The following is a 23,228-nucleotide window of genomic DNA, read 5'->3' on the forward strand; positions in this document are numbered from 1 at the left end:
CTTTGACCTTGCCATTTCAGAGGCCATGGCTACCAGTGGTAAGACAGACAAGTCACCTCATGAGCAAGAAATCAAGTTTTTCGCCAAAGTGAGAATATTGTGAATCTGTGAAACAAATGAACATTTAAATGCAGTAGATGAGATTGTCACACATCTCCTAAATTGTTATTTTTTTTGCCTTTAGGTGCTCCTCCCTCTGATAGACCAGTACTTCAAGAACCACTGTCTCTACTTCCTGTCTTCTCCCAGTAAGAACCTGAGCAGCAGCGGTTATGCATCTAATAAGGAGAAGGAGATGGTCACCAGGTCGGTACACTACCATCTCACCACCCTGCAGCGAGTTACACTTTCTCACTACCTGTGTATGCTACTTACCTACTCTTCTCTTTACTCCCTTCATCTTGTCATCTTTTCCTCCTCTTACCCTTTACTTTAACCTCCCTGCTTTCGTTTTTTCTCTCGTTCTCTTTTTTCCAGCCTGTTCTGTAAACTGGCAGCTCTTGTCAGACACAGGATTTCCCTCTTCGGTAAGGAGCTGATTCTGCACTTTTTTAAATTGCTTTCATGAATGACTTAGTGTGCGATATGTGTGCAAATCGCTGTACTGTGCTCTCCTGTAGGGAGTGACTCCACCACCATGGTGAGCTGTCTCCACATCCTGGCCCACACACTGGACACCAGGTGGGTGGAGCTCAGTCCTATAGTCCTACGTCACAATAAACGTCCACAGAGTTTGAAATTAGTTCAAAGGTTTGAAAGAGGTCTGTTACGTAGCAATTTTACAGCAAATGTCATTGGAAAAGAGGCCACCTCATGTCTAAACTATGCAACATTACATTACTTACATTACACCATGTTTATTCTCACCAGTTTGTGTTATTCATGCCATCTTAGAATCATTGACATTAAGAGAAAAAACTCCCACTGGTATTTATACGAGTACACTTAGCATGCATAGACAGCATGTACTGTAGCTAGCTCTGGGCTCCTAGTGTTCTTCAGAAGCAATGTGTGGTTTCAGGCAGGTTAAAATAGCAATGCATTAAACATGATGTTGATACTGAGGATGTAGTTATGGTACTGTGCCTGCCCATAGGCTTTGTCTTTCACCTCCCTCCCTTTGGGAGATTCAACACAGAATCAAAAAAACATTACGACGAGTCACAATATACTTGACAAAATATTGACTAATCTAATCTGCTTAATGTATCAAACTGTTTTGCACATACCTACACTGACAACCTTCCCTTGAATCTAGATATTTACATAATTTACTGTATAAATCATGCACTGTAAATATTCAAGGTCAGATGGGAGCTCAAATCACAGTCCCTTGGGAGCTCTCTGTAGTATAGCTGGCTCTTCTCTACGAAAATGAAGCTGCCCTTTGGGAACGCTTCAATCATACGGAAATTATTGTTCTCAAAAATGATAACTTTAATATCCCACATGGGGACATTGTGTGGTTATTGTGTGCAAAAATGGCAACAATGACAGACTACACACTCCTCCATCATTATTAACCCCTTCCCTCTGACAGGACGGTGATGAAGTCTGGCTCAGAGCTGGTGAAGGCGGGGTTAAGGACGTTCTTCGAGAATGCAGCGGAGGACCTGGAGAAGACCTTTGAGAACCTGAAGTTGGGGAAGTTCACCCACTCCCGCTCACAGATGAAGGGCGTGTCCCAGAACATTAACTACACCACGGTGGCACTACTGCCCATCCTCACTGCCCTGTTTGAACACATCACCCAGCACCACTTTGGAGTGGACCTGCTCTGTGAGTGACCACAGCAAGACCTATAGCTGTAGGAGATGGGAGGAGTGGAGCACTGCGTTTTAAATCATGCCGCTGACGCTGTGCATATCAATATAAGCACGCTTTCTGCTTTGTGTTTTCAGTGGACGATGTCCAAGTGTCATGCTATCGTATCCTGACCAGCCTGTATGCACTCGGGACTGGAAAAAACATCTATGTGGAAAGGTAGTATTATTTACATAATGATGTGAGAATGCTATCACATCACAGATAGTATAAAGCTGTGATCTGTGTCTGTCTCTTCTTCTCCCCTGCAGGCAGCTGCCGGCTCTGGGGGAGTGTCTGGCCACCCTGGCAGGCGCCATGCCTGTGGCCTTCCTGGAGCCACTGCTCAACAAACACAACCCCTGCTCTGTGTTCAACACCAAGACTGCCCGCGAACGCGCCAGTGAGTTCCACACTATTATGATGCTGTATACCCTAACACTGCATTAAATGGTTGTTTGCTTATCATTTGTGTTGTGTTGTGGTTATGTTTGTGTTGTGTTTGTGTAGTCCTAGGCATGCCAGACGCGGTGGAGGAGATGTGTCCGGAGATGCCTCGTCTAGACGTCCTGATGAAGGACATCAACGACATGTCTGAGTCTGGGGCGCGCTACACAGAGATGCCCCACGTCATCGAGGTGGTGCTGCCCATGCTGTGTAACTACCTGTCCTACTGGTGGGAGAAGGGCCCAGAGAACCAGGCGTCTCCGCACAGTGTGTTTTCCACCACCGTCACCTCAGAACACCTCAGCCTCATCCTGGGAAACATCCTGAAGATCCTCAACAGCAACCTGGGCATCGACGAGGCCTCCTGGATGAAGAGGATCGCAGGTTAGTTGGGTTGCATTACTGGGTGGGAGTGTACAGCAGTCGGTCACAGTGGGTTGGAGCTTTAGGAAACATACTGCTTTTGAGGGAAAACCTATTTGCATATTTGTATACAGTACTGATCAGATGATCCATAGCCTGACTAAAGATTGTCTTTTGCATTCCTAGCTTGAGTGCTTTTGTATTGTTTTATTTTTAATTTCTAAGAAAAACAACTGACAATGTGTTTCTCACTATGACTTCTGTGGGCGCAGTGTATGCCCAGCCCATCATCAGTAAGGCCAGGGCTGTTCTGTTGAAGAGTCACTTCCTGCCTACGCTGGAGAAGCTGAAGAAGAAGACAGTGAAGGTGGTGACGGAGGAGGAGCTACTGAAGGCTGACAGTAAGGGAGACACCCAGGAGGCTGAGCTCCTCATCTTGGATGAGTTCGCTGTGCTCTGCAGAGACCTCTACGCCTTCTACCCGATGCTCATCCATTACGTTGACAATAACAGGTGAGCCTGCTAATTGAGTTGTTTACAGTGGAGTGAAATGAGATGATGTGGTTGTGTTTCATCAGTACCCTAGGACCTATTGTAATTCAAGACTACACTGGTTTGGGGGCAAGGCTGTGGAGCAGAGGATATTATATGGATGTTTGTTCATCTCTTATAATGTATTATATACATATTCAGTACCAGTCAAAAGTTTGGACACACCTACTCATTCAAGAGTTTCTTTATTTTTACTATTTTCTACATTGTAGAATAATAGTGAAGACATCAAAACTATGAAATGACATATATGGAATCATGTAGTAACCAAAAAAGTGTTTTAAAAAATCTAAATAGATTTGAGATTCTTCAAAGTAGCCACCCTTTGCCTTGATGACAGCTTTGCACACACTTAAGTAGTGGAAAAACATCACCTGGTCCAACGAATCCCGGTTCCTGTTGTGTCATGCATGCTGATGGCAGAGTCAAGATTTGGCATAGGCAAGGTCTTGCCAGATGTCAACGATACAGGCTGGTGGCTGTGGTGTACCGCCGTCCAATCTGCAGAAACGGTGTGATGCCATCGCCTCAGCATGGACCAACATCCCTGTGGAATCCATGCCCAAAACATTCAGGCTGTTCTGGAGGCAATGGGGGGGGGTCGCACCGGACCGGGTACTGGCTGATGAGTGTATTTTATATATAATAATAATCTCTTCTCTCTCCTTTCTCATGCAGGTCCAGGTGGCTGAAAGAACCAGACGCTGACTCCAATGAACTCTTCAGAATGGTGGCTGAGATCTTCATCCTCTGGTGCAAATCACATGTACGATTTCTCCTTCTCAACAATGGACAAACTAGCGATTAAATAGATAGGACATTTTAGATTGAGAAATGAGCAAAGCAGAAGGTGTCTTCATCATGTACATTGGTATTGCTCTTTCCTCAGAACTTCAAAAGGGAAGAGCAGAACTTTGTGGTTCAGAATGAAATCAACAACCTGTCTTTCCTGACTGGTGATAGCAAGACGAAGATGTCAAAGGTAGGGCTTATTCAAATGTGGCTGCCTTCTGCGACAGACAAAATAGCAGGGGCGCAACTTTGCTTTTAGAAGTTTATCCAGTCGGAAAAAAACACTCCCTCAGCCTACCTGACCGCTTGGAGGCATCTGCAAGATCCTAAAGCACACTATTGCCTCGTTTTGTATCACATTCCAATGATTAAACTGGAGGGGACACAAATGCACCCCTGCAAAACATTACAGCATATTCCCACTGCTGGAGTGCTCTACGACTATAACTTGGAGCACTCTGCAACCCCTGTGGTCATGTATGTTCACATCCTAACCCAGCTAACCTCAGTCCAACCTCCTGCTGCTATCTGTCAGCACATTCCAGCTGAGCCTTGTTACTGGGCTCCATTCTGCAGATTCAGCTCTTTCTCTCTCCCTGCTTCAGCAACCCCCGTGGCCAAACAGCACAACTAATATTCCCTCACAAACAGAAGCCATGTCACATCCTCAGGTACAGGGAATAGATTTGTTGATAGTTTTATTTTTTAAATCCTGTCTGCTTGTACACTTAATTCACTGGAAGCGCCATGCTCTACCAACTGAGCCACACGGGACCACAATAGTCTGCCCTGCCTTGCTGTTAACACATTACACATTATCGCCCCTCCTTCATCAGCCCTGCTTGTCATCATAACGAGCGTTTCTCATTCCCTTATGGGCCGAACATGTCCCAGCTCTGTTATTGAAAGTCAACACGCCCATGACAAATAACATGATCACGTCACTGGTGTTTCTGGGTGATGGATATCCTGCGCTGGTGTGTGTGGCACCTACCTCCCACTGGCTGTCTCTATTACACGGAACCCAAACCAGCTGTGCACGTGCGCCATCGTGCATGCATTTATTTTGTCCCCCCACACCAAACGCGATCACAACAAGCAGGTTAAAATATCAAAAAAAACTCTGAACCAATTACATTAATTTGGGGACAGGTCAAAAATCATTAAACCTTTATGGCAATTTTGCTAGCTATATTGCATTTACTAGCTAATTTGTCCTATTTTGCTAGCTTGCTGTTGCTAGCTAATTGGTCCTGGTGTATATATACATTGAGTTGTTATTTTACCTGAAATGCACAAGGTGTTCTACTCCGACAATTAATCCACACAAACAGTTAATTTAATATTTTCTAGTCATCTTTCCTCCTTCTAGGCTTTTTGTTCTCTTGAATATATATTGCGATTGGCAACTTTCATAAATGAGGTGCATTACCGCCACTGATCTCGTTCGTCTTTCAGTCACCCACGTGGGTATAACCAATTAGGAGATGGCACGTGGGTGCCTGCTTCTATAAACCAATGAGGAGATGGGAGAGGCAGGACTTGCAGCGCGATCTGCGTCAGAACTGACTTCTATTTTAGCCCATGTCAACGCAGACGCTCGTTGGCGCGTGCGAGCAGTGTGGGTGCAATAATTGAACAATCTAGATTTCTAAATGTATTTTGCAACGCGAGCTAACGCGACACGAGCATTGTAGTCAGCCTGTGTCACTCAGCTCCTGTACTGGGCGGAGGGGTGTGTGTGTGTGCGTGTGCGTGCGTGCGTGCGCATACAGTTAATGGTGTTTCTATTTCAGCTGCTGTGCTCCCACTGTGAAATAAGCACAGTTAGAACAAGGTAGCAATTTAGAATGTGACTGCATTGGCTATTATAAAAAGACTGTGGCCCATCTGATATATTACCAAATGGCTCCCTATACAGTGCACAACTTGCAGACAAAAGTAGTGAACTGTATGGAAAATAGAGTGCCAATAGAGTGCCATTTTTCAGTGAGTGCCAGGTGAAATTATTAATGTGTCATTCCGTCCTGGTAACAGTCAGGGGGTCAGGACCAGGAGAGGAAGCATAAGAGGAAGCGAGGAGAGTTCTACTCCATCCAGACCTCCCTGATCGTTGCTGCCCTGAAGAAGATGCTGCCCATGGGACTCAACATGTGCACCCCCGGGGACCAGGAGCTCATCTCCCTGGCCAAGACACGTTACCTCCTGGTGAGAGGGCCATCCTAGCCCACATGGACCCATGCTGATTGAGGATCAGGTATCACTGGCCACACACTACCTGATGACGGTGTATCTAATTGTTTTCATGTTTTGCTCAACAGAAGGACACAGATGATGAAGTGAAGGAACATGTACGGCAAAATTTGCACCTTCAAGAAAAGGTGAGCTGTATATTATGGCATTATTGTAATCCATAAAACTAGCAACTCTATCAAAAATCTGTGATGTTTTCTAACTCCTACACTGTACTAACCCACCCCCAGTCAGACGACCCTGCAGTGAGGTGGCAGCTGAACCTGTATAAAGATGTGATGGTGAAGAACGAGGGGCCTCCAGACCCTGAGAGGACAGTGTTCAGAGTCCAGAGCATATCGGCTGCAGTCTTCCATCTGGAGCAGGTCAGTGGCTGGCTGCACCATGCATCCCCCTTACTGCCTACATCCACTTCTCTATCCGGGCCCCTTATATCCATGTTACAGATCCTTGAGCTGTGATCTATATCCTGGATGCTTTATGTCCTGCTTCTCTGATCTTTACTCAACTTGATAATAGTCACATTTGTGATCCTAACCATACACCCTGTTTCGTATGTTATATTACAACTTACATATTTTGTCTTCATTTATTAATTGTAGGTGGAACAGCCTTTGAGGTCTAAGAAGTGTGTGTGGCAGAAGCTGCTGTCCAAGCAGAGAAAGCGTGCGGTGGTGGCCTGTTTCCGCATGGCTCCTCTCTACAATCTTCCCAGGTATCACAACCATCTACATGTTGTGTAGTCAGTCCTTTACAAACATAAATATTACTATATAATCGTCAAATATTACAATAGAATACCCCAGCTGCTGATGTCTGTATTGGGAGGCAGCAGGCTGTGTTAAGTTTAGCATTCTCTCTCATTTCCAACCCTGCACTATGTCTTTCTCTATGCCTCATGAGTCTCACCCCTCTTTCCTGGGCTCTGACCCTGTATTAATATGATGCGTCCCTCCCCTAATCTGTACGAACAAATGTCTCGCCTCAGGACGTTATCAAGGAATAGAAAAGGACACAAGCAATTTCATGCCCTGCTGCACTGTAACTCAATCACAGAGACTCGACCTGGGGGCGGCCATCTTTAATGTGTGCTCTCATGTCTCTCCTCGTCAGCAAATGATTAGTTATTGTTGTTGTTTGGAGAATGTGACATTGCATCATATTGTTGAGTAATTAGTAGGCACTGGCCTTTTGAGTCAGGTTAGAGCTAGAAATGTTAAGGACATTTGATGCAATGTCAGTCTACTTTTCCTTTCCACCTCTAATACTATCACATAACTCGCTCTGTACCCTTTGTGACAGTGGCTTACCAACCTTTTACAATATATCTACTACTCTGTCTCTGCTACTTTACCCTCTCTCTAATCTCTCCTGAATGACTATACTGTACCTCCCCTCAGGCACAAAAGTAATAATTACTTCCTGAATGCCTACCGACGCTATTGGCTCGAAAAAATGCATGAGAATACAGACTATGACAGTCTGCTCTCCATGCTAACGGTAATGTAATGTTCAGACAATGTTTGTGACCTCCTGTTCCTCCCCCCTCCTCCCAGCCATGGTTTGTACTATAACTATAACTCTCATACTGTGATCCCACTGGCTTTCTGACTGGTCTGCCTATTATAAAGCTACACTCATCACTAAAATATTCACTCTGACCAAATGCTTTTTCTTCTAAGTTATAGGTTTCTGTACCGATGTCGCTGTAATTTATATACCATATATTTTATTTAGCTTTAATCATTACAGTGTACTGTAGATGTTGCTAGAATAAATATATCCTGTGATAATTTTTACTGGGGTATACATGAAAATGTTATGAAATGGGGGGGGGGGGGGGGGGGGGGGGGGGGGGGGGGTACAGTTCAAACTTCCAAGGTGTTTCTCAATGGTGACCAGTTGGATTTGCCAGTGCCCTATAACAGGGTTTCCCAAACTCGGTCCTGCCCCCCCCCCCCCCCCCCCCCCCCCCCTGGGTGCACTTTATGTTTTTTGCCATAGCATTACACAGCTGATTAAAATAATCAAAACTTGATGATGAGTGGGTTATTCGAATCAGCTGTGTGCTCCTTGGGTAAAAACCATAATGTGCAGGGGGGGAAGCAGGACAGAGTTTGGGAAGCCCTGCCCTATACTAACCAGTATTAACTGTTCTTAACGTAATACCCTCTCCTCTTCCTCCTGGTCCACCCTGCTAACCCTCCTAATCTCCCTCTACCCCCCCCCCCCCCCCCCCCCCCCAGGCATCGCTCTATTAACCTCTTCCTCCTGGGCTATCAGAGAATATGGATAGAAACAGAGACGTACTCTTTTGAAGAGAAGCTAGTGCAGGACCTGGCAGTAAGTACTGTACCTGTCCACCCCAGTGCCCAGCCCTCTCTTTGTGCTCTCTCTGTGGGGCTAGTCTCTTTTCTCCGTCCTCACCTGGCCGTGCTACAACACGAACGCTTCGCCAGTACAATGCCCGCCAAGTGCCGCAGGGGTTCTGCCAATCATCCATGTTCTGCCCCTGGCTATGTGTGGCTCTGTCCCTTGCAAACTGAAACGCCTACGCGGGCACGCATGACATCACCCTGGATGTCAGTGGCGGCTGTACTGTACTGTAACTGTACCGTTTCTAGAGCTGTTTCCCTTCCTACAGGGGTAAGAAAGCATCCAACCACGATGCTACTGCTTACTGGTGAAATTTATGGAAGGTGTGGTGTCCTTCATAAATGTTCTGTTGCAGCATGGACAAAGTATAGTGTCACAGTCATGTCGTTTGAGGAATTGGTTGTAATCAAAGAATTAAGATATACTGTCCCTGTAAGGGTTGATTTCTTTACAACTTTGATTCTAGATATCTCTGAAATTCTTCAAAACCCCATGCCGTCCTGTGTAAGAACCTGCTACATTTATCAAAACAGCAATGAAGAAAAATTGTTATAAACACTCTATAACACTTTATAAGCCTTTTTACAAATATGGTAGATTTAAAATGTAGGGAAAGTGGCTACATCCTAAAAGAGATGACCATGTGGAATAGTATTCCCTCTACCACTATTTTTGCCCCATCCTTTCCTGGTGGCCTCTGTTCATTGGGAGAGTATCTGTGGTGCTCAGGGATAAAGTGGTAGACGAGTATAAAGTATTATAGAGTATGGATCAGGCTCATGGAGAGTCATGCTTAACTTTCATCTTCCTCCCTTTATCTCTACTGAACACACACCTTCACACCGCTAACCTTGATACTGCTGTACCATCTAAATGTACTGTGTGTATGTCCCTGTGTGTGGGCCTGCATGGTCTGCTGATGAGTGGCGTGTCATACCCGGAATGCTTTCAGTCTGTGATTCAATGGGCCATCACACTAGTAATGAAGCAACATGGTGGTACAGGGTTTGACTGCACATTCTGCATCTTTAATTTCAATGTGCTTCTGTTGATCAAGTACACCTTGTTGTCTCTAAGGTGAGTGATGTACAGAGGAGACTGTTTTATATAATGGCAATGGTAACTGCATATGGATAGCAACTTATCCATATTTCTGCTTGATACCTTTCCACGGGGCAGTTCAACGTCTAGTTTTGATTCACATTTTGTTGAGTTGTCAACGTGCAATCAACAAAAAATTCACAATGTAATTTAGGTTAAAGGTTAAAGGTTGGGTGAAAAAAAAAGACCATAGAAAAAATACCTTACTTTTTGCAAATCCAATCAGTTTTCCATGTTGATTCAATGTCATCACATATATTTTTGGTGTTGAAATGACGTGGAAACAATGTGGATTAAACCAGTTTTTGCCCAGTAGATTGGCCTTGATAATCATTATTCCTGAAGCGTGTTGCAGTGTAATTTGAACAACTAATTTTATTTTTTGCAATTTCACTAATTCAAAGTAAAGTTATTGTGATCTTTAAAATGTGTATCAATTCAGTGTAGGCACATTTTGTCAGTCTCAGAGGGTAAAGGGCACTTCTGTAATGACAGGTGATTGGGTCTCAGGGTAGGGTGGTACTCTGATGTGTGGCTGGGTGTTTGTGCAGAAGACCCAACTGAAGGTGGAGGAGGAGGAAGAGGAGGAGGCAGAGATGCAGCCAGACCCTCTTCATCAGCTCATCCTGCATTTCAGTCACAATGCGCTCACTGAGCGGAGGTAAACACACACACACACACACACACACACCTAGGCACCTGGCATCGTGCTGCTTGCTCCATCTGTGCTATGTAATATTGCCGGTGTATCCCTTGGCTAATAAACTGTCGCATTGAACTAAAACACTGCAGCATTTCTCCCCACACAGGGAGAGGCCCTCGAGCACAAGTAATTGTGTCACATTTATTCTTAGTCATGCACCTGAGAGATGTGTTTATTGTGGAGTATATTTGTTTAGTTATGTAAGGTTCATTCACACATGTTTATCCTGCTTTTCCATTCAGTTCTTTGGAAGAGGATCCTTTGTATATTGCATATGCAGACATGATGGCAAAGGTACAAAGCCTATATGAATCTGCTTTTGGATACATGTCTTTAGTATCATGTAGAGGTCAACAGAGATCTAACTACCAAAGCTTTTGTCTTTAGAGCTGTGCAGAAGATGAAGAAGAAGAAGATGAAGAAGGAAAAGAGAAAACGTTTGAGGTGTTTTGGACCTCCCATCGAGATATTAGATTTGACTAGTTTCAATGGTTTTGTAAGGAGCTGTGTTTGTTTACATGGTGTGTGTTTACATGGTGTTTGTTGACCTGTTAGGAAAAAGAGATGGAGAAACAGAAGACTCTGTACCAGCAGGCCAGACTGCATGACAGAGGAGCTGCTGAGATGGTGTTACAGATGATTAGTGCCAGCAAAGGTAAACACACACACACACACACACACACACACACACACACAGTATGATCCCTGATTATCCTCTTTAGGTACGCTTGGGCCCATGGTGACCTTTACCTTGAAGCTGGGCATCTCTATACTCAACGGAGGCAACATACTGGTTCAGCAGGTATATCAGAATATTTATCGTCCATATCAATCTTTTCAGTATGTACAGTGGCACAGTACAGCTCAATTTGTTTTGTGTATTTCCTTTTTTGTAGAAAATGCTTGACTATCTGAAGGAAAAAGGAGATGCTGGCTTTTTCAAGAGTTTGTCAGGACTCATGCAGTCTTGCAGGTAAAATGATATCACAACAAAAAAAATAAAAAATCTTTGACTGTTTGACATTCAAACAGAGCAAAACTATACATGTTAAAAGATATAAACCACGTTGGCTCTCTTTCCTTCAAATTCATTAGTGTCCTGGATTTGAATGCATTTGAAAGGCAAAACAAAGCGGAAGGTCTTGGGATGGTGACTGAGGAAGGATCAAGTAAGTGAGGGGAAACACTAGACTACCTCAGACAGACATATGCACAGTAATCTCTCTTTCCTGTCAGAAAGGAATGGCATTTGAATTCTGATATATTAAATACATGCATATCTTAGAATTGTTTTGAGTTAATGAAAAGTAATTGTAGATGTGTTTTGATTATAAGATAACAATTTATTTTCTTACCTTTGAGAGTCAAGTCCACTTGGTGCTATTGGCGAATGCTGAACCATGATACTCCGTACAGATTTGTTATGTCTAAAACCTTAAACAAGTATAAAATATAAATAATAAGTAGATAAAAAAATATAGAATTCTAAAGACTCAATGTTGATTTCATCTGACCCCTCCCACTTCCTCTCACCCAGCCACAGGGTCATAAATTGCCTGTCTTCTGATTACCAACCAGTTAATGCTCACAGACAAAGCCTGTCTAAAATGTCATTATTCAACTAATATGATTTTTGGTGGGTTGCTTTTACTGCTTGTGCTACACCAAGTGGTCACTGGGTTCCTATTAACACCTTGTTGGAAATTCTGAATCGGCCCATAGAGAAACTAAATTCATTAATGGAGACTTACTGAACCTTGTGATGGAGGTCATGTCAAGATTACATCTGGAGGCTATTCCTTCATATTTATAAGCAAGCAATAACAGCAGTCCATAAGGATACACCACCTGTCATTACGATTGGTCAGCCGATGTCCAACCCACCAGCTAATGATTGGCCCATGCCATTGTTGTGTTAGAAGAAGGCCTGTGATACGGCTACTACAGATACATGGTGCAGCATTAGCGCGCCACGTTCGCTCTTATGTTTGTGATGAAAAAGCTCATCTCATTGTCACATATGTCATTGTGTCTGTGTTCATGAGCCTGTGCTACTGTATGTTCCTCAGTCATGTGACATCTGAGCACTGTCTGTCAACAAGATAGAAAACAGTTCTATACACAATAGATCACCCACCATCGAAGCGGTTGGATCTAATGGAGTGCATACAGTAAATGGCTATGTTCTCCTAGATACTCCAGCTCATTCCCACCTCATGTAACCAGGCATAAGTGATGGTGACTGCAGTCCTGTAGTGTTTCTCACCCCCTGTCCCACACCAGTCCTGCCAAACTGTGCAGCAGAACCTGTAGATCTACCTACCTGAGACTCTTAACCGCATGTCTACTGTATGTCCAACGCCTAAAGTGATGTCGATATAGATCTCTTCTTCCTTACTACTTATTGAAACTCAATGTCTTCTCCTTTGCTTATGTCTGCTTTTTTTGTTTGTTTCTTCTTATCATATTTTAACTCATCGGTCGCAGTCAACGTGAGTGAGCGGGGTAAATACATGGTTTAGATTCTACTCATTTCGCAATGCTGCCATCCTGATTGCTCTCCGTCCGGCTCCCACCCCTTCCCCCTCCCCTCTGTCTGGAATGTAATAATAAAATACTGATCTGAAGGAACAAATGCATGCTCCAATAAGACATATGGTCAGATTGTTCAATCCATAGCATCAGACCCAGACTGACTCTTAACTCTCTCTCCTCCTATACAAAGTTAGTGCTTGTGGTCTCCTTCTATACAAAGTTAGTGCTTGTGGTCTCCTTCTATACAAAGTTAGTGCTTGTGGTCTCCTCCTATACAAAGTTAGTGCTTGTGGTCTCCTCCTATACAAAGTTAGTGCTTGTGGTCTCCTCCTATACAAAGTTAGTGCTTGTGGTCTCCTCCTATACAAAGTTAGTGCTTGTGGTCTCCTATACAAAGTTAGTGCTTGTGGTCTATCTGGAAACTTGTCTGTCTCTTTTTTGTTGATACTACTAACCAATATTACTTGATAAAGTAAATTAGGAATAAGAATAACATTCCCAAAGCTTTGCTTGTATCTGAAGTACAGAACAACAAAGCTCTGCCATGCAGTTGTATACTGAACATCCTTCCCTGCATACAGTATGTACTGTATATCAAGTCAAAGTGATATGAATATCTCATAGAGGGAGCATATACTTTCATGACAAACGACTCCTAGTCTAGGAGCTTGAGGACTAGACAGCAGCTTTGTATTGAAGTGAAAGTTATGCTAGCCATTTTGTAAGCTTGTGTTAGATCAGGTTGAGGGGGTTGCCTGATTTCTAGCCCCCTCCTAACCAAAGGGGACAGTCGTCAATCTCATCTCCTGTGTCCAGGTTCCAAAGTACTGCAAAACGATGAGTTCACTAAGGATCTCTTTAGGTTTCTGCAACTGCTCTGTGAGGGACACAACAACGGTACGTCCAAACTTTCTAGAACACCTTACCTCAATACCGGTTAAGGTACTCTAGCCTACCTGTGACTTGTGTATTTAGTTCTGATCCGTATTATTTGTGTTTACTGCCCACAATGTACTATGTATATCATTACCTGATCCTCTAACCATTCATTGGTATTTGACCACTTTCTCTTTCTTCAGACTTTCAAAACTTCCTGCGGACTCAAACAGGGAACACGACCACAGTAAATATCATCATCAGCACTGTGGACTACCTGCTCCGTCTGCAGGTAAAATACTATCCCCCACCTTCACTCCGTATATGCTTTGTGTGTAATGTCTGTTTACAGTATCATGTGTTCCATGTTGATTTGTCCAATATTAGGAATCCATCAGTGATTTCTACTGGTACTACTCTGGGAAAGACATCATGGATGAGGCTGGCCAGCGGAACTTCTCCAAAGCCCTGGCTGTGGCCAAGCAGATCTTCAACTCTCTCACTGAGTACATACAGGTAACACAAGGTTCTTGGGTTGGAAGAAACTAGCCTTCACAGACAGGAATGTGTTGTATGGTTAATCATGGTGATCCAATCGTCTTGACTTTAGTGATCTTCTCTTTGTGACGCTAGGGCCCGTGTATTGGGAACCAGCAGAGTCTGGCACACAGCAGGCTATGGGATGCAGTGGTGGGATTCCTGCATGTGTTTGCCAATATGCAGATGAAGCTGTCACAGGTAATACAACTCAGTACAATTTCCTAATCAACTTACTTTTACTCAACAAATATTCAATCTATGTCATCAGATATGAAATTGAATAGAATCTGGTTCATGTGATGCAACATCAAACTATATGTGGATAGAGAGTTCAACAATCTACTGTGTTGCCACTAGAGGTCTCTCTTAACTCAGATATGTACTCTGCAGCATGTTGACAAGCTTTTCTCTCTGCCTAGTTGACAGGCTTTTCTCTCTGCCTTAATTTGAAAGATCCATCACTCGCACAGCCAGACACCTTAGATGTGCTTTGTAGCCAATAACCCAGATGGGATCAGAATGAAACTTCTTGTACCGTCTTAGTTTATCTCAGGGTTATCCAGAGGGGCAGGGCTGTTTGCAGGTGGACAGATTGACAGGGCGGCTGGGCGCGTTTTGATTAAGCTAATCAAAGTCCCTCCTCAGATTTATTATGTGCTGTGAGCCGGCTCAAAGGAGGCCCAAAATGAGTCAGCCCCTCCCAGCCATCTGCTTGGGCCCGACAGAATGACATTAGCCGGTGTGCTGATGGATGGCTGGGACCTAGCGCTCTCAGAGGGCCTTGATCTCTCCAAATGCCATGCTGGGATATTAGCGGTGGACTGGCCCCAGACAGAGAGCTGCGCTAACCTTTTTGATGTGGTGAAGGATGTGTCACAAAGTTGCTTTCGTTTCCTCTCCCCCAGGATTCAAGTCAGATTGAGTTATTGAAGGAGCTGCTGGACCTGCAGAAGGACATGATCGTGATGATGCTCTCCCTTCTGGAAGGTTCTATTACCTTTTCATCTCAGTCGTGACTCATCACGGAACACCTTGTGGTCATATCTAGAGGCACTGAGAACACTCGCTACCAGCATATGCTCTATTTTATCCATTTTGTGCCTAAAACCCTTTAAACAGATGTATTTACTTGAAATGATATTACATGACATCAAACACCTATCCATTCTACTTGGACAATTCAATTAGCAGATTGTATTATGGTTACGTTGTACTTTCTATTGTTTGTTCTAAATCAGGGGTGTCAAACTCAATCAGACCACGGGCCGTATTGAAAAAACACAACGAATTCGTGGGCCTGACATAGCCTATTATGTTTGTTTTTACAACATCAAAAAACCTGCATACAACTGTGACCCAAACTGGCCATTGTTTTATTACAAATAATAGGTCCCTTTATAATGTCCACTTATGTACATAGGGTGCTATATATAGCATTTTAACATATTAAAACAAGAGATACATACAGTGCATTCTGAAATTATTCAGACCCCTTCACTTTTTCTACATTTTGTTGCTTACAGCTTTATTCTAACATTGATTAAATAAAAAATAATCCTCATCAATCTACACACAATACCCCATAATGACAAAACGAAAACAGGTTTTTAGATGTATTAATTTCTGGGTGTCCATCACCCATTTCATATATGTTACGAATTGCAATATGTATTATATCTTGAAAAGTTGCAAAACATACAATATGTTACGAATTCGCAAAACATACTATATGTTGCGAATCTGCAAAACATACGATATGCTAAGAATTCTAGCTAGTTGGCTGACGTTAGCTAGGATAGGGTTTAGAGGTTAGGGTTAAGTTTAGGAGTTAGCTTAAAGGGTTAAGGTTAGGGTTAGCTATAATAGTTAAGGTTATAGGGAAGGGTTAGCTGACATGCTAAGTAGTTGCAAAGTAGCTAAAACGTAGTACGTAGGTGAAAGTTGCTAATTAGCTAAAATGCTAAAGTTGTCCGTGATAAGATTCGAAATTGCATCCGTTGGGTTGCTAGATGTTCGCATTAAACACCTACTCATCAACCCTGACCAACCACCCTACTTTCGTTTTTGCTATAAGTAATATAATAAAATAATCATCAAAATCTGTCAATTTAATCTAGAGATATCAATGTTTTTTTTGCATTGGATGCTTCTCAATCCACCGCATCCACCGATATATCGCACTTCCGCATCTGCGGTGAAATGTGTCAGAACTAGAACGGTGTTTGTCAGACCCGAAAATCGATCTTCTCACGAAAATGTCTGAAGCATCCAAACGATTTGAGATTCTCATGAACACAATTTTTTTTCCGATTTGCTCTACGACTCCCGTGACTAACAGGTACCGGGTTTAAAAAATAAATGGAAGTATGAAGGCAGTTTTGATAGCTAAAGGGGTCCTAAAATTCTAAAACAAAACTAAATGATCCATGGTATGACCATCTTAAAACAATGACATATGTCATCTTAATTTCATAAAGTAGATGACTCAGCTGTTGACTCATTTATACTCGCTTGTGTGTCCTATTGTCATTTTGTAGTAATTTATACCCACATGTGAATACTTTAACTTATAACTTTTTGACAACCAAGATGACATGTTCTGTAGGCTACAGCAATGACCCGTTGGAACCAGAACTTGGCATGGACATTTAGCCTACAACACTTTTAAACTTTCGGTCCGGTAGAAGATTTGGTCAGTGCCATTAGTGATTATATGATACAGCGCACTGGCTGGCTTGTGTGTGGGTATGGCAATCCACTGCCGTTTGTCGTGCTGCATGCTGGCAGTGCTTGCTAACTTGTAGTGCAGCACGGCAGTATGTAAGCAGGCCAAAATGAATTGACAACCCAAATCATTGCGTGGGACAGATAGAAATGTGTCACGGACCGAATCCTTTGTGTTTGACACGTGTTCTAAACTTTAGTAACCCCACAGGTAACGTTGTCAACGGAACCATCGGGAAACAGATGGTGGACACACTGGTGGAGTCCTCCAGCAATGTGGAGATGATCCTCAAGTTCTTCGACATGTTCCTCAAACTCAAAGACCTGACCACATCGGACAACTTCAAGGAGTACGACCCGGAGAGCAAGGGAGTGATCTCCAAGAAGGAGTTCCAGAAGTCCATGGAGAACCAGAAGCAGTACTCCCAGTCAGAGATCGAGTTCTTGCTCTCCTGTGCCGAGGCTGACGAGAACGACATGTTCAACTACGAGGAGTTTGTGAAGCGCTTTCATGAGCCGGCCAAGGACATTGGCTTTAACGTGGCGGTCCTGCTCACCAACCTGTCAGAACACATGCCTCACGACGCCCGTCTGGCCACCTTCCTGGACCTGGCCGAGAGCGTGATAAACTACTTTGAGCCCTACCTGGGCCGCATAGAGATTATGGGTGGAGCCAAGCGCATCGAGAGGGTCTACTTTGAGATCAGCGAGTCTAGTCGTACACAGTGGGAGAAGCCCCAAGTCAAAGAGTCTAAGAGACAGTTTATCTTTGACGTGGTGAATGAGGGTGGAGAGAGCGAGAAGATGGAGCTGTTTGTCAACTTCTGTGAGGACACCATATTTGAGATGCAGCTGGCCTCACAGATCTCTGAGCCTGACGCAGTGGAGCGTCCCGAAGAGGACGACGAGGACAGCCAGAGTGTGACGGAGGAGCCTGAGGAGGAAGAGGAGGAGAGCATGATGGAGTCTCACTCCGCCTTCACCAACTCCTGCGTCTCCATGAGGAAGAACCTGTTCAGCTTCCGCCAGCTGCTGACCTTCAAAAGCATGAGGCGGCAGTACAGGAGGTTCAGGAAGATGAGTGTGAGGGAGATGGTCCAAGGCTTCTTCTCATTCTTCTGGATGATTATCACTGGCGTCTTCCGCTTCCTTTACAACCTGGTGTGGGGCTTCTTCCATATCCTGTGGTCCTCCATGTTTGGCGGGGGCCTGGTGGAGGGGGCCAAGAACATGAAGGTCACAGACATCCTGGGGAACATGCCCGACCCCACACAGTTTGGTATCCATGGTGATGTGCTGGAGACAGAGAAGATGGAGGCGAGTGAGGCGTCATCTGTGGCAGAGATGGGCCATATGGGCCAGGGGGACAAGGCAGAGGCAGATCTGATGGCTGAGCTGCTTAACATCCAAACCAAGAGCCAGGGGGGAAAGCATGCGCCCGAGCCAGGTCTGGGGGACATGGGTGAGGTGGTGGGGGTCGACGCCCCCTCTTTAGCCAGTGCCGTCAAGCAGAAGAAGGCCAAGGTATCTGAATATCCTCAGAAATCACACATTCAGTTTTATTAAAAGAGTAATGGTTATCTGTGTAAAATCAGGCCTCTGTTATGTGTATGTCACTGAAAATGAACTGTAGTTTAAGCCATTCTTCTCAATGTGCCACAGAACAAATTCTGTTTGGTGTAAATGCATGACATTTGGTGTCTATAGTCAATGGCCACATTGAAAGTGTCAGTCAAAGTTAGAATTTGGAGAAAATGTGAAAATCATTCAAATGACTAAAACCATATAGTATTGTTATTTGATCTGTTCTAAATATGCCAAATGTATGATTCAACTCATTGTCGTTTGTGACCTACAGCAGTTTCTGTATCACACTATATTTAGTCTTTGGACACATTGAGTTCGTTTTTTTTTTACACATTTAATTAATCAAGTCATGTGAATACAGGAGGGAGTTCAGATGGGCCTTCGCGCTTCAGCAAACAAGTTACGTTACAGCCTTATTCTAAAATGGATTAAATAAAAACATTTCCTCATCAATCTACACACTACCCCATAATGAAAATCAAAAATATGTCTTTAGAAATGTTTGCAAATGTATAAAAAAATAAGATACCTTATTTACATAAGTATTCAGACCCTTTGCTATGAGACTCGAAATTGAGCTCAAGTGCATCCTGTTTCCATTGATCATCCTTGAGATGTTTCTACAACTTGAATGAAGTGGTAAAGTCTGTGGTAAAGTCAATTTAGTGGACATGATTTGGAAAGGCACAAACCTGTCTATATAAGGTCCCACAGTTTACGGTATATGTCAGAGCATATGTTTTTTTTATTTTTTTATTTTACTATTTTCTACATTGCAGAGTAATAGTGAAGACGTTACAACTATGAAATGACATATATGGAATCATGTAGTAACCAAAAAAGTGTTAAACAAATCAAAACATTTTATATTTGACATTCTTTGCCTTGAAAGCTTAGCATCCTCTTGGCATTCTCTCAACCAGCTTCACCTGGAATGCTTTTCCAACAGTCTTGGAATTTAATTTGGAACATATATTCACATGGTTTGATTCATGAAATGTGTATATAAAAAAAACAGTAACCCAAAGACTAAATATAGTACAATATCAAACGCTCACATTGTAGACAAACTCTTTGGCGATTTTAAAACATTTCTTCAGATTTGTCCATCAGTATGCTCACAGAAAAAGTGTACCAAAGTTTTTATTTATTTATTTCCATTATGAACATGAATGGGTTTACCAGGATTCCATGTGTTTCTTGAAGGAGGCTGCGACTAAGGAGCCTACCAACGGAGACCACAAAGCCGAGCCAGAGAAATCAGAGTGAGTGGCCTAATGCGTCCTTGATCTTTGATTTGATTCTCAGTGTGAACACAAGATTCCCGTCCTGACTGAGCCGTAACAGCATTTGTTTTGCTCCTGCTGGAAGCTGAACTGATTTGGTGAGGGTGCTTGTTGTCTGTTGGTCTGTCTGTGCATCACCCTGTTCAATGGTGTGTGTCTGTGTCTACAGCCCAGAGGATGGGGAGAAGAAGGACCAGGACAAAGTCAAAGAGGAGGCTCCCCCAGAGCCCTCACCGGAGGAGAAGAAGGCCCCCAAGAAGAGACCGGGACTGAAGAAAGAGTCTCCAGAGGAGTTCATGGCCAGCTTCTTCTCTAGCCTGGACATCTACCAGACCAAGATGCTGGTGAAACCACACACTGATGCTATACCCATTCACATCATTTAGCCCTGTTATCATAATAGCACATTAGTGTTTGTGGTGTTGCATGCTGTATGGCATATTATTGTCTAATATATGCTTGTATGTGTTTTTCAGAACTATCTGGCCAGAAACTTCTACAACCTGCGTTTCTTGGCATTGTTTGTTGCATTTGCCATAAACTTTATTCTGCTCTTCTACAAAGTATGTCAAACCCTATCTAATCAAATAGAGCACAGTGTTACTATTGGGCTGTCATGGATATACACTGAGCATGTGTTGTGTCAGGTGACTGGAGATGACGGGGATGACGATGATCCAGATCCCTGGAATGGAGGTGGAGCTACTGATGAACAGGATGATGAAGGTGGGATGGAGTATTTTGTCCTGCAGGAGAGCACCGGCTACATGGCACCTACACTGCGCTTCTTGGCCATACTACACACAGTCATCTCTTTCCTGTGTGTGGTGGGATACTACTACCTAAAGGTAAATTTTTCAAACACACACATACAAATAACTAACTTATATGCACACATACCAAAATATTTATAATATCCCTTGAGAATAAATGTTTCATCATTATAATGGACTAGTAATAAACACAGCAGTTTTCAAGAAGTCCTTTATATTGTAATATGGGAACTAATCTACCATCAATACATTATTCCCCCTTTTTCTGAAGGTGTATTTGGTAAACACCAGCGTGTGATAATATTATCACAGACAGTACCTTGTGGGGCTGTGATCTAATGTTCTGTCTGTGTGTCTGTCCGTGTCCCCAAGGTGCCTCTGGTGGTGTTCAAGAGAGAGAAGGAGATCGCCAGGAAGTTGGAATTTGACGGCCTCTACATCACAGAGCAGCCGTCAGACGATGACATCAAAGGGCAGTGGGACCGCCTCGTCATCAACACCCCGTGAGTCATATAGAGCATAACTATAATCATCACCGCAAACTATAATCATCACCGCAAGCTATAATCATCACCGCAAGCTATAATCATCACCGCAAGCTATAATCATCACCGCAAACTATAATCATCACCGCAAGCTATAATCATCACCGCAAACTATAATCATCACCGCAAGCTATAATCATCACCGCAAACTATAATCATCACCGCAAGCTATAATCATCACCGCAAGCTATAATCATCACCGCAAACTATAATCATCACCGCAAGCTATAATCATCACCGCAAGCTATAATCATCACCGCAAGCTATAATCATCACCGCAAACTATAATCATCACCGCAAACTATAATCATCACCGCAAACTATAATCATCACCGCAAGCTATAATCATCACCGCAAACTATAATCATCACCGCAAGCTATAATCATCACCGCAAACTATAATAATCACCGCAAGCTATAATCATCACCGCAAACTATAATCATCACCGCAAACTATAATCAAACTATAATCATCACCGCAAGCTATAATCATCACCGCAAACTATAATCGTCACCGCAAACTATAATCGTCACCGCAAACTATAATCATCACCGCAAGCTATAATCATCACCGCAAACTATAATCATCACCGCAAGCTATAATCATCACCGCAAACTATAATCATCACCGCAAACTATAATCATCACCGCAAACTATAATCATCACCGCAAACTATAATCGTCACCGCAAGCTATAATCATCACCGCAAACTATAATCGTCACCGCAAGCTATAATCGTCACCGCAAACTATAATCATCACCGCAAACTATAATCGTCACCGCAAACTATAATCATCACCGCAAGCTATAATCATCACCGCAAACTATAATCATCACCGCAAACTATAATCGTCACCGCAAACTATAATCATCACCGCAAGCTATAATCATCACCGCAAACTATAATCGTCACCGCAAACTATAATCATCACCGCAAGCTATAATCATCACCGCAAGCTATAATCATCACCGCAAACTATAATCAAACTATAATCATCACCGCAAGCTATAATCATCACCGCAAACTATAATCATCACCGCAAGCTATAATCATCACCGCAAACTATAATCGTCACCGCAAACTATAATCATCACCGCAAGCTATAATCATCACCGCAAACTATAATCATCACCGCAAGCTATAATCATCACCGCAAGCTATAATCATCACCGCAAACTATAATCATCACCGCAAACTATAATCGTCACCGCAAACTATAATCATCACCGCAAGCTATAATCATCACCGCAAACTATAATCATCACCGCAAGCTATAATCATCACCGCAAACTATAATCATCACCGCAAGCTATAATCATCACCGCAAACTATAATCATCACCGCAAGCTATAATCATCACCGCAAGCTATAATCATCACCGCAAACTAGAATCATCACCGCAAGCTATAATCATCACCGCAAACTATAATCATCACCGCAAACTAGAATCATCACCGCAAGCTATAATCAAACTATAATCATCACCGCAAGCTATAATCAAACTATAATCATCACCGCAAGCTATAATCATCACCGCAAGCTATAATCATCACCGCAAGCTATAATCATCACCGCAAACTATAATCATCACCGCAAACTATAATCATCACCGCAAGCTATAATCATCACCGCAAACTATAATCATCACCGCAAACTATAATCATCACCGCAAACTATAATCATCACCGCAAACTATAATCGTCACCGCAAACTATAATCATCACCGCAAACTATAATCATCACCGCAAGCTATAATCATCACCGCAAACTATAATCATCACCGCAAGCTATAATCATCACCGCAAACTATAATCATCACCGCAAGCTATAATCATCACCGCAAGCTATAATCATCACCGCAAACTATAATCATCACCGCAAGCTATAATCATCACCGCAAACTATAATCATCACCGCAAACTATAATCATCACCGCGAACTCTAATCACCGCAAACTATAATCATCACCG

At 43.1% G+C, this 23,228-nt stretch overlaps 1 protein-coding gene across 1 annotated transcript in view; it reads left to right on the top strand.

Annotated features, from left to right (window-relative positions):
- LOC139384069 (ryanodine receptor 3-like) overlaps positions 1-23,228 on the top strand; it is a 159,766-nt gene that overhangs the window by 130,011 nt on the left and 6,527 nt on the right. The window contains exons 61-95 of the mRNA XM_071128705.1: positions 21-88; positions 185-306; positions 478-527; positions 621-681; positions 1,541-1,779; positions 1,902-1,983; positions 2,076-2,206; positions 2,314-2,634; positions 2,886-3,126; positions 3,844-3,931; positions 4,055-4,147; positions 5,995-6,165; positions 6,279-6,338; positions 6,441-6,575; positions 6,813-6,925; positions 8,457-8,553; positions 10,239-10,348; positions 10,633-10,684; positions 10,778-10,834; positions 10,946-11,045; positions 11,113-11,192; positions 11,287-11,363; positions 11,486-11,559; positions 12,878-12,895; positions 13,742-13,822; positions 14,005-14,093; positions 14,189-14,317; positions 14,435-14,539; positions 15,247-15,328; positions 17,277-18,589; positions 19,859-19,917; positions 20,108-20,282; positions 20,415-20,501; positions 20,586-20,786; positions 21,084-21,214. Coding sequence (XP_070984806.1) covers positions 21-88; positions 185-306; positions 478-527; positions 621-681; positions 1,541-1,779; positions 1,902-1,983; positions 2,076-2,206; positions 2,314-2,634; positions 2,886-3,126; positions 3,844-3,931; positions 4,055-4,147; positions 5,995-6,165; positions 6,279-6,338; positions 6,441-6,575; positions 6,813-6,925; positions 8,457-8,553; positions 10,239-10,348; positions 10,633-10,684; positions 10,778-10,834; positions 10,946-11,045; positions 11,113-11,192; positions 11,287-11,363; positions 11,486-11,559; positions 12,878-12,895; positions 13,742-13,822; positions 14,005-14,093; positions 14,189-14,317; positions 14,435-14,539; positions 15,247-15,328; positions 17,277-18,589; positions 19,859-19,917; positions 20,108-20,282; positions 20,415-20,501; positions 20,586-20,786; positions 21,084-21,214 — 5,092 coding nt within the window. The remainder of the gene's footprint in view (positions 1-20; positions 89-184; positions 307-477; positions 528-620; positions 682-1,540; positions 1,780-1,901; positions 1,984-2,075; positions 2,207-2,313; positions 2,635-2,885; positions 3,127-3,843; positions 3,932-4,054; positions 4,148-5,994; positions 6,166-6,278; positions 6,339-6,440; positions 6,576-6,812; positions 6,926-8,456; positions 8,554-10,238; positions 10,349-10,632; positions 10,685-10,777; positions 10,835-10,945; positions 11,046-11,112; positions 11,193-11,286; positions 11,364-11,485; positions 11,560-12,877; positions 12,896-13,741; positions 13,823-14,004; positions 14,094-14,188; positions 14,318-14,434; positions 14,540-15,246; positions 15,329-17,276; positions 18,590-19,858; positions 19,918-20,107; positions 20,283-20,414; positions 20,502-20,585; positions 20,787-21,083; positions 21,215-23,228) is intronic.

Source organism: Oncorhynchus clarkii, chromosome 25, assembly GCF_045791955.1.
Source record: "Oncorhynchus clarkii lewisi isolate Uvic-CL-2024 chromosome 25, UVic_Ocla_1.0, whole genome shotgun sequence".
Lineage (NCBI taxonomy): Eukaryota > Metazoa > Chordata > Actinopteri > Salmoniformes > Salmonidae > Oncorhynchus > Oncorhynchus clarkii.